This window comes from Pleurodeles waltl, chromosome 4_1 (assembly GCF_031143425.1).
Source record: "Pleurodeles waltl isolate 20211129_DDA chromosome 4_1, aPleWal1.hap1.20221129, whole genome shotgun sequence".
Classification (NCBI taxonomy): Eukaryota; Metazoa; Chordata; class Amphibia; order Caudata; family Salamandridae; genus Pleurodeles; species Pleurodeles waltl.
The window spans coordinates 783,933,251-783,946,006 of record NC_090442.1 but is presented as its reverse complement, the minus strand read 5'-3'; the positions used below and the strand labels follow the sequence as shown (position 1 = coordinate 783,946,006).

The 12,756-nt window shown below is 43.9% G+C and overlaps 1 protein-coding gene across 1 annotated transcript in view; it reads left to right on the top strand.

Moving 5' to 3' along the window:
- Positions 1–12,756, top strand: part of LOC138288168 (src substrate cortactin-like) — a 113,397-nt gene that overhangs the window by 86,267 nt on the left and 14,374 nt on the right. Inside the window, exons 13-14 of the mRNA XM_069229480.1 lie at positions 1,431–1,565; positions 10,712–10,985. Coding sequence (XP_069085581.1) covers positions 1,431–1,565; positions 10,712–10,985 — 409 coding nt within the window. The remainder of the gene's footprint in view (positions 1–1,430; positions 1,566–10,711; positions 10,986–12,756) is intronic.

Here is a 12,756-nt window from a genome sequence, read left to right as displayed (position 1 = left end):
GGGGAGATGGCCGCCGGGTAAGGGAATACAAAAACAATCAAACAACCAGCCAATATAGTGCTTATCTGTAGTGTGGAAGACGATCTCCAGGGAAGAAGAGGAAGAATAAATCTGGCACTCACTGCATCAAAGGAGGCGCTCGCTGTGCGCCTAATTCGTCCCCTCACTGGACCGCTTGTGGTAGGTGGTCCAGTGTGGTGGCGGTTTATGTAGTATGAGCAATTAAGTGAAAATGAGTTACGCGGTGCGCGTCTTCATTACAGCCAGCCCCGGGCGGCTTTCTGCCGAGGAGTGGTTCGGTGCTCTGCGTTCGCGTGTAGAGAACACGCGATGTGCTGGAGTGCGCAGGAGGATGGGAAATGTAGTTCCCAGCCTCGGAAGGAGTAGAATGCCTCCTCTCGCGGTTGCGATAATGGAGTGAACTCAAAGGAGGGAAACAGGGAAGGAAGGGGAAAGAGAGGGGGGGAATGAAAGGAGATAAAAAGAGTGAAAGAAAAGAAAAAGAGAAAAAGAAAAATAAACAAAAAGAAAAAGGGGGCAAGATGGGGGCAAGGAGGAAGACAAAAAGAGTGAAAGAAAAGAAAAAGGGGGGGCGAGAAAGGGTTGGGCAGGGGATAAAGATCCAAGGGCCTTCAGAGACATTACTCAGATGGGAAAAGGCAGGCTTGCAATTATGACAAGCTAAGGACAGTCCCAACACCCTTTCGTCAGAGGGCTCTGATCCAGAGGAGGACCACTGACCAGTACCTCAGCTTATCTGTCATCTTTTTCCAAAACTCACAAATCATCCTACATCCCATATGATCTTGAAAAGCTCAGCCCAGTATGGCATTTGTCTCCCACAGTTGTGTGGACCTCCAGCCTTAATTTTATGCAATACTGCTTGGATCAGGGGTATGTTCAGAAGTTTAACTTGAGTAAATATATTTGAACTTGGCATTCCGTGTTGCTTTTCTGGTAAATCTATGCACTCAATCCCATTCTCCATCGGTAAGCTCTCCTTGCAAGTCATCTGCTCATGATCCGCCATGATCTGTCTGTATGTAAGCTGCTAAACAGTTTGTTCCTTTGTCTGATCCAGCGAACCAGAAATTGATGATCTTGAGTTTTACAAAAAACTGCACATTCATGCTAATCCTTACTCCTAGGGCAGTGCTGAGCGTGCACTGTACCATTGTAACTTGGTACGTGTATGTGGTGACTATCCTTCAGCACCTAACCAGAGTAGAGTCCGGAGTCATATAGCAGCGTGGGTCCAGTAGACCCATATGAAATTATAAGGGACTGAAGCGAACCTTCGATACCCTTCTCCTAGGTCCTACATTTATACAAAGTTTAGACATGGGGCGGGGTTACAGTAATTCTGGTGCTAAAGAAGCACTCACTGGGGTTAGAAAAGACTAATCATCATCTTCACATTTGTTCTAAAGGTGGAGGAGACTGCTGAGGAGCCTGAGGAAGAGCCAAGCCCAAGAGCTTCAGTTCCACTTCCAGCAATCAAATCAAGAATATCCAAGGAGTTACCGAAGCCTCCTGTAGTAGTGGAAAGCGAACCTGTCAGACCGGTGTGTATGTATGTCCATGTACACATGCAGTGTGTGTTGAAGTCCACCCATGTGAATCACATTCAGCCCATGTGTGGGTATGTGTGTGTGCTTCTTTGAGTCATCAAACATGTCTGTGCGTATATGTGTGTGCAGTTGTGTGAACTGCAGTATGCGCCTATGTTTTATGTTTTCTTGATCTTAATTTGTAAGGTTCAGGGATGGGTAGTGTTTCGGGGTGGGTTGTAAGGAATTTATAGAGACCAGAAATGGTTAGTGTATAAGGGTGGTAAAGGTTTTTTAGGGTTCAGGGAATTATAGTTTAAAACATTAAATTAAAATAAATTAAAAGTAATATTAATTTAGTATGGACCAAATATAATTATTAAAGGCTATAATTAAATTTAAATTAAGAAATTATATTAAATATTGTAAAATGGTATTAATTTAGCTATGTATGTAAATGTACACATAACTAACTAAACCCATCTAAACTAAATACAACTTTATCCGTGGAGCACAGAATAACATCTTTCAAGTAATTTCTCAAATCAACCCAAAGTCCAGTAGTTATTCAAATACTTCTTTATTCAATTATCTTGCTCTTAGCCAGGCAGTAGTTCTATTCTAGTCACTCATGTTCCAACCAACACATGTTTGGTCAACTGACTTCATCAGGGCTTTTAGACACTGAATAGGAATGTTGCACCCTGAATACATGTGTACGACCACTGGGATATGTAAGAAGGTAATCTTAGGAGTAGGGCCGATTTTGAGCATCCCCAAATCTGTATCTCTTCCCAGCAAGTGGAGGATACTTGTGATGATCGTGGCGCTTCCTTATGGAATCATTATTCAGATATTTGAGAATTTGATCATTTAGACCTTTTTACGTTTACTGAGAGCCTTGATGAAGTCAGTTGATGAAACATATGTTGGCTGAAACATGATTGACTAGAATAGAACTACTGCATGACAAAGAGCAAGATCATGAATAAAGAAGACTTTGATAACTGTTGAATTTTGGGTTGACTTGAAAAATTGCTTTCAAGATATTATTGTGTGCTTGAGGGATACAGTTGTATTTGGGACCTATGTGAACCTGTGAAGAGTTGTGTAGCTGCTCTTATCTTCCTCTTGGAGAATCACCTAATACAAAAAGGTGTTTTTGAATACACCACACCTAGTCGTGTGCCTGTACAGCATTACCGGTTACCTGTGCTTGTTGCCATCTTAAACTAATACTTACGAACTTACCTGCAAAGTAAAGGAACTCCCGATATAATAACATGCAACATAAAGGCAATCCCGATGTAATGAAAGTGATATAATGACTTCCAATAAGATGGCCTAAGATGTAATAACTGACATTCAAAAGGAAATGTATTCTCTTTTGCTAAGCTTTGACAACAACAAGGTCCAGTTTCCACCCGAACTTTAAGAGAAGACCCTCCTGATAGGGGTGTCCCTGACGTCTTTGTTAGCAGTTTGCTAACACCGAGGTCTGAGGTCTCATTGGAGGCTCTATTGACGTTCACAAAGCCATACCCCACCGCTTCAGCTGTCACAGGGCTGCAGCCATCATTTGTGTTGCTGCGTAAGTCCCATGTGCAAGTAAACTCCCTTTTGTGAGCCTCTGTTGATCTTTATTCCTGGGGGCTGTTGTAATCTTTCCGCTGCCATTGACCTACTACTCGCAGATTACAGTGGTGTAACATAAAATGATGGGGTCTCCCTACATAATTGAAGTAGAGCTCCCTGGGTCGCCTGTATCTTACAGATACTCGTTGCCCTCTTACTTGATATGTGGCCTGTTAGAAATGGGGTCTCTAGTTGGCAGTCAGTTTACACCCTGTCCAAGTAGGGACCCTCACGCTACTCAGGTTAAGGGAGCCACACAACTAAGATAACCCCTGCCCACCCACTTGGTAGCTTGGCTTAAGCAGTCAGGCTCATCTCAGATACAATTCGTAAAGTATTTGCACAAACACATACAGTAATGTAGTGAAAACACCACAAAAGGACTCCACGTCAGTTTAAAAAATAGCCAATATTTATCAAAATCAAACAGGACCAAAATGACAAAAATCCTAGAAACACATGTAAAGATATCATGTTTTAAAGTTAAAAGAGTCTTAATTCATCAGAATCAATGAATGCATTGTTTTAGCACAAAGTACCTGGTATGCTCCAAAAATAAAAGCTGCAGGGGTGAGGATGTGTTAGAAAAGCAAGCAATGCATCGATTCCTTACTCGCAAGTTAGGCCGTACATTGATTCTTTCCCTTCTGGGTAAGCGATCCATTGATTTCTGGACAGGCGGCCTCGAGTCTGTGCGGTCATGTTAAAGTTTTGGTGCTTATGGATGATGTGTGAAAAATCCAGATCCAACGTAATGATGAAGCTATGCTGAGCTGGCGAAGCGTCAATTTCTACAACCACGAGGCTGGTGCTGTGTCGATATAACAGCCGTGAGACGGGTGCTGTGTCGATTTTACAGTCATGATATGGGTGCTGCATCGAATTTTCTGCCGCTCGGCTCCGGTGCATGGATTTTCACTCTGGTTCTACCAGCTTCTCCTTCAAGGCACCCAGGGACTGGATGTGGCACCACTTTGCAAGCCAGGGGTCTCAGCAAGAGAGCTCAGGTGCTGGCAGGTGAAGTCTTTGATGTCCCTGAGACTTCCTAACAGGAGGCAAGCTCAGTTCAAGCCCTTGGAGAAACTTCTCAAGCAGTATATATAGCAAAGTCCAGTCTTTGTCCACTCAAAGGCAGAAGCAGCAACCACAAGCCAACCCAGCAAAGCACACACAGCAAAGGGGCAGTACTCCTCCTCAGATCTCTTCAGTTCTTCTCCTTGGCAAAGGTTCCTCTTGATCCAGAAGTGTTCTAAAGTTGTGGGGTCAGCAGTCCAATACTTACACTCATTTCTGCCTTTGAAGTAGGCAAACTACAAAGGAAAGTCTTTGTGGTGCACAAGACCCTGCCTCACCCTGTCCTGGCCTTAGACACACTCCAGGTGGTTTGAGACTGTATTGTGTGAGGATAGGCACAGCCCTATTCAGGTGGGCTAGAGTGGTCCTCCCACCACTCTAGCCCTGGAAGACCCATCAAGATATGTAGGACACACCTCAGCTCCTTTTGTGTGACTAACTAGAGTGAATTCACAAATAGCCCAGCTCTTAGTCTGACGCACACGCATATTCCACAGTCAGGCAGAGGCACAAAATGGTTAAGCAAGAAAATGTCCACTTTCTAAAAGTGGCATTTTCAAACTTACAATCTAAAAACCAATTTCACCAAAAGATGTATTTTTAAATTGTGAGTTCAGAGACCCCAAACTCCATATCTCTATCTTTTCCCAATGGGAAACTGCACTTAAAAGATATTTCAACGCAATCCACATGTTACCCTATAAGAGATAGGCCTTACAATAGTGAAAACCGAATTTAGTAGTATTTCACTATCAGAGCATGTAAAACACACCAGTACATGTCCTACCTTTTAAATACACTGCGCCCTGCCCATTGGGCTGCCTTGGCCCTACCTTAGTGGTGACTTACATGTAGTAAAAGGGAAGGTTTGGGCGTGGCATGTGGGTACACTTGCCAGGTTGAACTGCAGTACAAAACTGCACACACATACACTGCAGTGGCAGGTCTGAGACAGGTTTAAAGGGCTACTCGTGGGTGGCACAATTAGTGCTGCAGGACCACTAGTAGCATTTGATATACAGACCCTGGGCACCTCTGGTGCACTTTACCAGGGACTTACTAGTAAATCAGATATGCCAATCATGGATAAACCAATCACCAATGCAATTTAGACAGAGAACACTTGCACTTTAGTAGTGGTCAGCAGTAGTAAAGTGTCCAGATTCCTAAAGCCAGCAAAAACAGATCAGTGAAAATAGGAGGAAGAAGGCAAAAATGTTGGGGTAACCATGTAAAAAGGGCCATTTCCATTTCCAACAGGGCCCTTGAAGATTTGGGTGCCCCCATCGAATTAAAGGTCTCCCTTCGCCGCAGCGTCCTGGTTTATGCTCCTGCCTGTTCATGAAATGTCCTACACACTTACACCTTGATAGAGCCCTCTGTAATGTTCCTAGTTATATATCAAAATTAAGCACCTTACACCATTAGCCCCTCCATAATTCAGTGAAAAAAATATATAATGTGGTAAGATACGGATAGGGAAAAAGGTTTACTGTACTATTTTTGCTGTATAGTTTACAATGGGATGCACAGTGTTGTCAAGAAAGAAAAACATATAATGATCAAAAACAATTAATTTAAAAAGTGTATGCTGGCAACTTATAAGCATTATGACGACGTGGCAGCCGCTAAGGAGGTTTCACTTTCAATGGTTCAGAGAAGGTGTAGAAGGTTCGGGTTATCTACTTAGATCTGAGTTTAAATAAGCGCTCCCCAGCCATTTGCTAAAGACACCGCAGTCTTTCCATTATCTATAAGGGCATGTCCAGTGATCACTCTCTCTCAGGTCGTCTCTCCTAGTCTCAGTCAGATCTACTCCCTGTTGTCTGCCAGTCACTGCCATGACTGAATCCTGCTGCTCGTCTGGGATGTATTCGTCACGCGGCTCACTCCTCTCTCAACCCTCTGTAAATTCTTCCTTGCGACTGAGTACTCTGAGAGGAGCCCAAGAAAACTTCAAGGTGAATCTGTCAATGGGCAATCAAAGTGGTAACTAGGGGATGGACCATAAATTCCACTCCACCTGCAGAGTTTTTCGAGTTTTGGCCACTTACGCGTTATGGAGTTCTGGCTAAATTCTGCGGACTGCCATGTGGTGGTGTTTTTTCTCACACAGCTCGCCAATGGTAAGCGTGAGCGAGACTTGGTGTCCCCTTGTATAATTAGTGGGAGCTAAGAGGACACCCTGCAAGATTTTCCCAACCCAGGCAGTCACCGGAAGTCGCAACCGTTCATATTGGGAAAGCTGCTGCTCGAGTAGAAAATCTATTTGAGTGGCAGCAAAACTAACTCGTGCTGCAGCGCCCTTGGGTGCGCCATGTGGCGCCATGTGCATTATTTCTCAGTGCAGAGCAAGCTCCTGGTGCTAAACATCAACACGGCCAGTGCGATGTACTGATTTACGCCTGCAGGTGGAACTCCATAGAATATTAAGGAATTTTTATGTAACTCCATGGAATTCCAAAGAGTGAAACTCCGTGACTTCCTCCCATCCTTAGTGCAAAGATGCTCAGCCATGCACATGCTCTCATCCCACGATCAATTCACCTTGCTTGTGGGAGAACCCTTTAGAATCTGGGTAAATATATATAATGGCACTGGATGACCAGGAATTTTAAGATGAATAGTGATGAGTAGAATGCCACTGGTAATTCGAAATCACATTTGTCCACTATGCCACTTCCGACAGAGGCGAGCCATGACTAAGTCCGACTTGATCTTGTTCCAGTGGGAACGGTTCATTCTGAGCAGTCCTACCAGGACCCCTCTTTAGACAGGAAGACCAGCTGGAGATGAGACCCACAAGTACACACAGAGCTGCCCACTTTTACAACACTCTTCAGTGAAAAGACAGGCCTACTCTTTCATATGTCTGCCATCAGACATGCCGTACAACTGCATCGCTCTATGATTCAGGGCTTATATACACTTCACTAAATGACGGAAATATCCTGTCCTCCTAGGGTAGCTGATAAAAAATGCTGCAGAGGCCAAAAAAGATATAACACATGAAGAACGCTTCTCTTCAGTCGTGATTCCTTTGTATTGGCTACCAGTTGAAATTAGGGGTTCTTGGCATTTGGTTGACGATGGGAATGAGTTCTTGTTTTTGTGTCCTTTATCTAAAGGCTTTTCTCAAATGTCTGAAAAGGATCTTTCTACTGCAGTCATGCCTGCTCTCTTTGTGGGCCAGACTGCAAGTTGGGTAGAGCAGATACACGGGTAGGGTACCGCTCTCTGTCTGATTACAGGCTGTCTGACATTCCTGGACCAGGATTTTGCAGGTACAGAAACACCAGGCCTAATATTACCAGCTGGAAAAACCATGAACAATTTGGGTACTGCCCGGCCCTCGCCTCGCCCCTCTCTATGCCAGGGGGAGCATGAAACGCTCACCCCTGTCTTGCACCAGTTGTACTGCCCCACACTGAGCCGCTTGCTCCTGTTTTGCGACAGGCGCAATGCAGGTGCTAAATAGGAGCAGAATTAGGAATTTGCACACGGAAGTGGATGCAGTAATTCTGGTTCCAGATGTTATTCTGCATTTTAGGGCTGTAGGGTACTTGGAATAGCTGGATTTAGGTGCAGGATACTGACTGCCGACCAGAAACGTTAATTACGGCTACATGCCATCCCTGCACCTAGGTGAAGTTCACCTTTAAACAGAACCTTAGAAATTAAATATAGTTTATTGCATGTGGATTGGGTTACCGTATTTTTGTGATATATTGTGGTATTGTGTTTGTAAAGTATTTTTTTTATAAAGTATCTTTGAGATTATCATTAACTTATACTAAACAATTAAGCACAGTCATACTATGCAACTGGATGGACATTTTACTCCTGCCTAGTGACAAGTGTTAAGTCAATTTTTATAAAAATAAACAAATAATACAAATCAGATCTCCACAAACTTATCCAGTGAGGTGCATCTACACAGTTCTGCTCACATGCTTTTGAATAGGTTGGAATGCGCAGCACACATCTCCAGGCTCCCCTCTCTCTGAAGCTTACCTGAGGGAACTTAGCTCACTAACAGGTATTTCCAGAGAGTTCACAGAGGTTGGGTCTGACCTATGTGCTGTTGCCCCCAATGGCTAATTGGTGATCAAGTTCAATATGAGCTCAGTTTCATATATATATATTTTTTTACACTTTCAAAGGTTGTAAAACACATTTGAGTAATACTTGGGACATCATTTGGACTGATCCCTTAAGACAAGGTCTCATGATTTTGACCTAAATATTTGTAGAATAGAGGCCTACTTGCTCAGGCAGGCCACTGGCCTTCTTTTGCCTAGTGATGCTCAGTACCAGTCTACGACCAGTTCATGGTAGTTTCAGTAATATAACTGCACAATAGTGATGGTAACCAATGCTAAAATGCTTGTGCTCTCTCCTTTCTGCCTGGCAAAATTGACTTACACCCAATTGGCACATTTAATTTACTTATAAGCCTCTAGTAAAGTGGTTCCAGGGCTTGTAAATTAAATTGTAGTATTGGACCTGCACCACTTATTGTGCCACTCACTTACGTAGCCATTTAAAACATGTCTCATGTCTGCCTTTGCTGCCTTTGTTCAGTCTTAAACTGCCAATTCGACCTGGCAAAATAAACCTTTTTGTCAGGCCCAAAACTCACTTTTTGATACATATAAATCACCTGTAAAGTAGGCCCTAAACAGCTCATAGGGCAGGGTGCATTGTTTTTAAAAGGTAGAACATGTGTTTTGAGTTGTACATATCCTAATAGTAAAAACTCCCAAATTAGATTTTTACTACCGTGAGGCATACCTTTCCCTTAGTAAAACATTGGGTTAACTTATTACATTTAAAAAGTGCTAGATTGTGATTGAGAACAGATAGAAATGTCATGTTTGGCCTCAAAAGAAATGTAATTGAAAGCCCTTTTCAATGGCAAAGTCATATTTTAAGTCACAATTCTGAAAATGCCACTTTTAGAAAGTTGGTATTTTCTTGTCCCAACCATTTGTTGGCTGCAGTCTATGTCCTGGGTCACATTATTGTGAATAGGTGGCAGTTAGCCAGTGTGTATTTCTCCCAGACAGTGAGACAAATAGGGACAAGTTGTTGGCAGGATGGGACATCCTGCCAGGATGGAAAGGCAAAGCTTTTCCCTGCCCCACTTACAATGCAAAGGACTACCTGCAGCACACTTACAAAGGTACTTTACTACAGCCTATTATCACCCTAGACTACCTGGAGCCTATGCAGGGGAAGGAAGAACATTTCTGGAAACAGATGTCGGGGTAGCTGCCAGCAGGTATTATTATGGCACCTTCAGATTAACTATTCAGTACATTCCTGGGCCTGAAGAGGTCCCCCGGAAGGACTGCCTTGTACTTCAGAGAACTTCCCTAATGCTTGAGGCATGCTTTCTACCTCAAAAGACTGCCATGCTCCAGCATCCTTGATCTATGCACCTGGCCTTTGCTTGAAGTGAGTCCTGACCCCTCAAGTGTTGTCTAACTACACCTGGACCTTTGGAAGTGGTGACAATGGTACTCCTCCAGCCCAAACGTGAAACTTGAGGCTTAAAAACATTTCACCAGAAAGTGGCCTGAGAACCAACAGGAGACAGGGATCTACCTGCTTGCCGATCCACCTGAGGTGCTTTGCCAGTCAGCCTGACTGTGCGGTAGCTTCCATTACGTTCCTCTCCGCAGCAGCAAATCCTGTTCAGCTGTACATCTGAGCAACAGTATCTGGCCTTTTGGACTCCTCATTGGCTACAGCCTACAGCTTTGCTCTGCTGGAGGTTGTCAACTCCAAAAAAAGTGACAAAGTCTGAATGTAGAAATCTTCTTGGCAACTTCGTCTACTTCCTCCCTGACAACGATGCCTCCTCCTCAGACACTGCCGGCTGCCTTGTCCTCTTTTAGGAACTTTTCCTCTAAATTTCCTTTAAGTCGGATGGTAAGCTGAGACTGGCCGAGTCTACCTCATGTAGCCGCCATCACGATTGGCCTTAATGTTTGACTTTGCCCCAGTCTCAGTACTGATTAGATTTAATGTGTTTTGGTATCATTTTATTTGTTAAAGTTTACTCTAGTTTTCTATATTGGTGTGTGCTTTTTCTTGTGTTGTGTTTTCACCTTATTACTGTTTGTGTGGTGCATAAATAATTTACACAGTACCTTTAAGTTAAGTCAGATTGCTTTTGTGTCAAGCTACCAGAGGGTTAAGCACAGGTTAATTTAGTGACTTTTGTGGTTCACTCTGACAGGGATTGTGGTTGGTGTTTGAGATGGGTTTGCATCCCCCTCAATCAATAACCTAATTCCCTACAGTGTGTTTTATAGGAGGAATTTATTGTTTGTTTAGGCATGCTGTCAGTCTGTGCAGTGCAGTGACACCACTAGCATTATAAGCATTATTTAAAGAAAAATGTAAGGTTGCTTTTCTTGCTGTGACTTTTCTTTGTCTTTCAGCATGAGGATGAAGCTGAGTATGAAGAGCCCCCTGGACTTCCCCCCAGACCCAGTGACCAGGACGATGATTATGAAGATTGTGAAGTAATACAGAGGGAGGCCCCACCTCCCCTCCCTGACAAAGTTGATGTGGAGGATGATTATGAGAACATGCCAGTGGTCGACGACCCTGTGTATGATCTGGGGCATACACCTGAGGTAGACTATGAGGAAATGCCAGGTCTTCCGCCTGCCAGGGTTGGTGACGCCAAAGCTCCCCAAGGTGGGGACATAGGTGAGCAATGGGGATGGAGTAGTAAGAATATGCATATGTGAAGCACTAACTAGAGGTGCCTTGGGCGATTTAGGCAGTATCGGACTGGCACATAAAATAGGTTCAGGCACCAAAAAAGTGTCCAAATACAAAATATGATCCCCATTAGTAAATCGTGGTAGCTTGGAACTTTGTAACATATTTTCTCGATGGTCTTTGAAGGTTGTGGAAACTCACATTTCTGGTTGCTATGGAAGAGGTACAGCTGAATTAACAAAATTAGGCACTCTGTCGCCACAGAGGCATACACAAATCTTGTTTATTACAAAGCTGAGGCAGATTCTCCACAACTATGCTTTTTGTTCCTCACTTCCCACCCTTTCTGGTCCACCTCCAGTTTTGTTTGACTCATGACAGACATAGTATGCTTGCAAGTTGGTAAGCAGGTAAGGAGATTACTAGTTATCTGTGTACCCTCCACTTGACGTCCAGTTAACTGTGAGGTGCCCTGTGATTTACTGCATGGTTTTGACCTTGAGTTTTACATGATTTTGAATAGAGAAGGAGTGCCTGAATGTAGTCACAGGCAAAACAGAAAGGCCGAAGAGACTAATTCTGATAGAGTTGGTTGCTAAGTGCTTCTCACCGCACAATGCTGATGCTGTTGATGCCCTCCTAGATGGGTGTATGGTTGCAGAGGCAGTGAGCAGTGGAAAAGCAAAACAATTCCCTTCTTGATTGGAAAGTAGATATCACCTGCAAAAAGCTTTTTGATAATTAAAATACCATTCCCTGGAAAGGTTTTTGAGTCAGAGGGGGGTCTGCAGTACTGACGAGGCTCTGTGTCATATCTTCTTCTGAAAGGCAGGATTCCCACTTTCAGCACACTTTATTTGGTAGAATTCCGTTTTCTATGATGACCTCCAGACCAACAATGAAGCTTACTTCTGTTGTCGGATGAACTGTCTAGAAAGAAGCTGAAAGCACTCAGTGCCACCAAGACAGGACACAGCTCAGACTTATTACACCTCACATCGAATAAGTGCTTGTAGTGGGAGCCAGAGGCAGAGCGTGGGATGATAGCTGTGCCAGGCCAGGTGGAAGGAGTGCTGCAAATCTGCCCAGTTAAGGCATTGCCGTTGACTGCCAGTAATTTTACAGGCACCATGGCACTTCTGGTCTCGCACTGCCTCATCAGTGAGGAATCTTAGGACTTTTCCCTCTAATTCTTATCCAACAATTACCCAAGGAATTGACAAATTAGTAATCAAGAAAATTGTTAGCAATAATCCAGGCAGCACACAGCTCAGCAACTGATTACAGCTCGCTGTTCAAGTCGTCGGCTTCGGCCTGAGGCAAAGCATGAACTGATAGCCATACCGCTGAAAGGAGGGAGGAACCCACAATCTGCCCAAAACATTGACACTGCCTACCTGTGCAGTATGTTCTCCACCATCCCAGACAGTGCAGTGCTTCAGAGTGAGGATTTATTTTTCACATTATCCACCAATGATCCAAAGCAGTCATCAGTAAAGAATGTATTTGTTATCCAGAACCCAGAACCTGTGAATGCATAGCGGTTGGCCGCAGACCTCCTACTGGAGATGTTTGCAGTGTAAATAGTTGCACAATTACAGTTTTTATCATTCACTGCCTGTATTCGGCACTGGCAGGGCTTTGCTTGCTAGGTACCACCCATCCGTTTTCACGGAGATTGCCAGGTAAAGCAGCACGCGCAGACGACAGCAGATGACGTTAGGCAGGTTCATGGGCCAAATGATCAGGTGGGGTT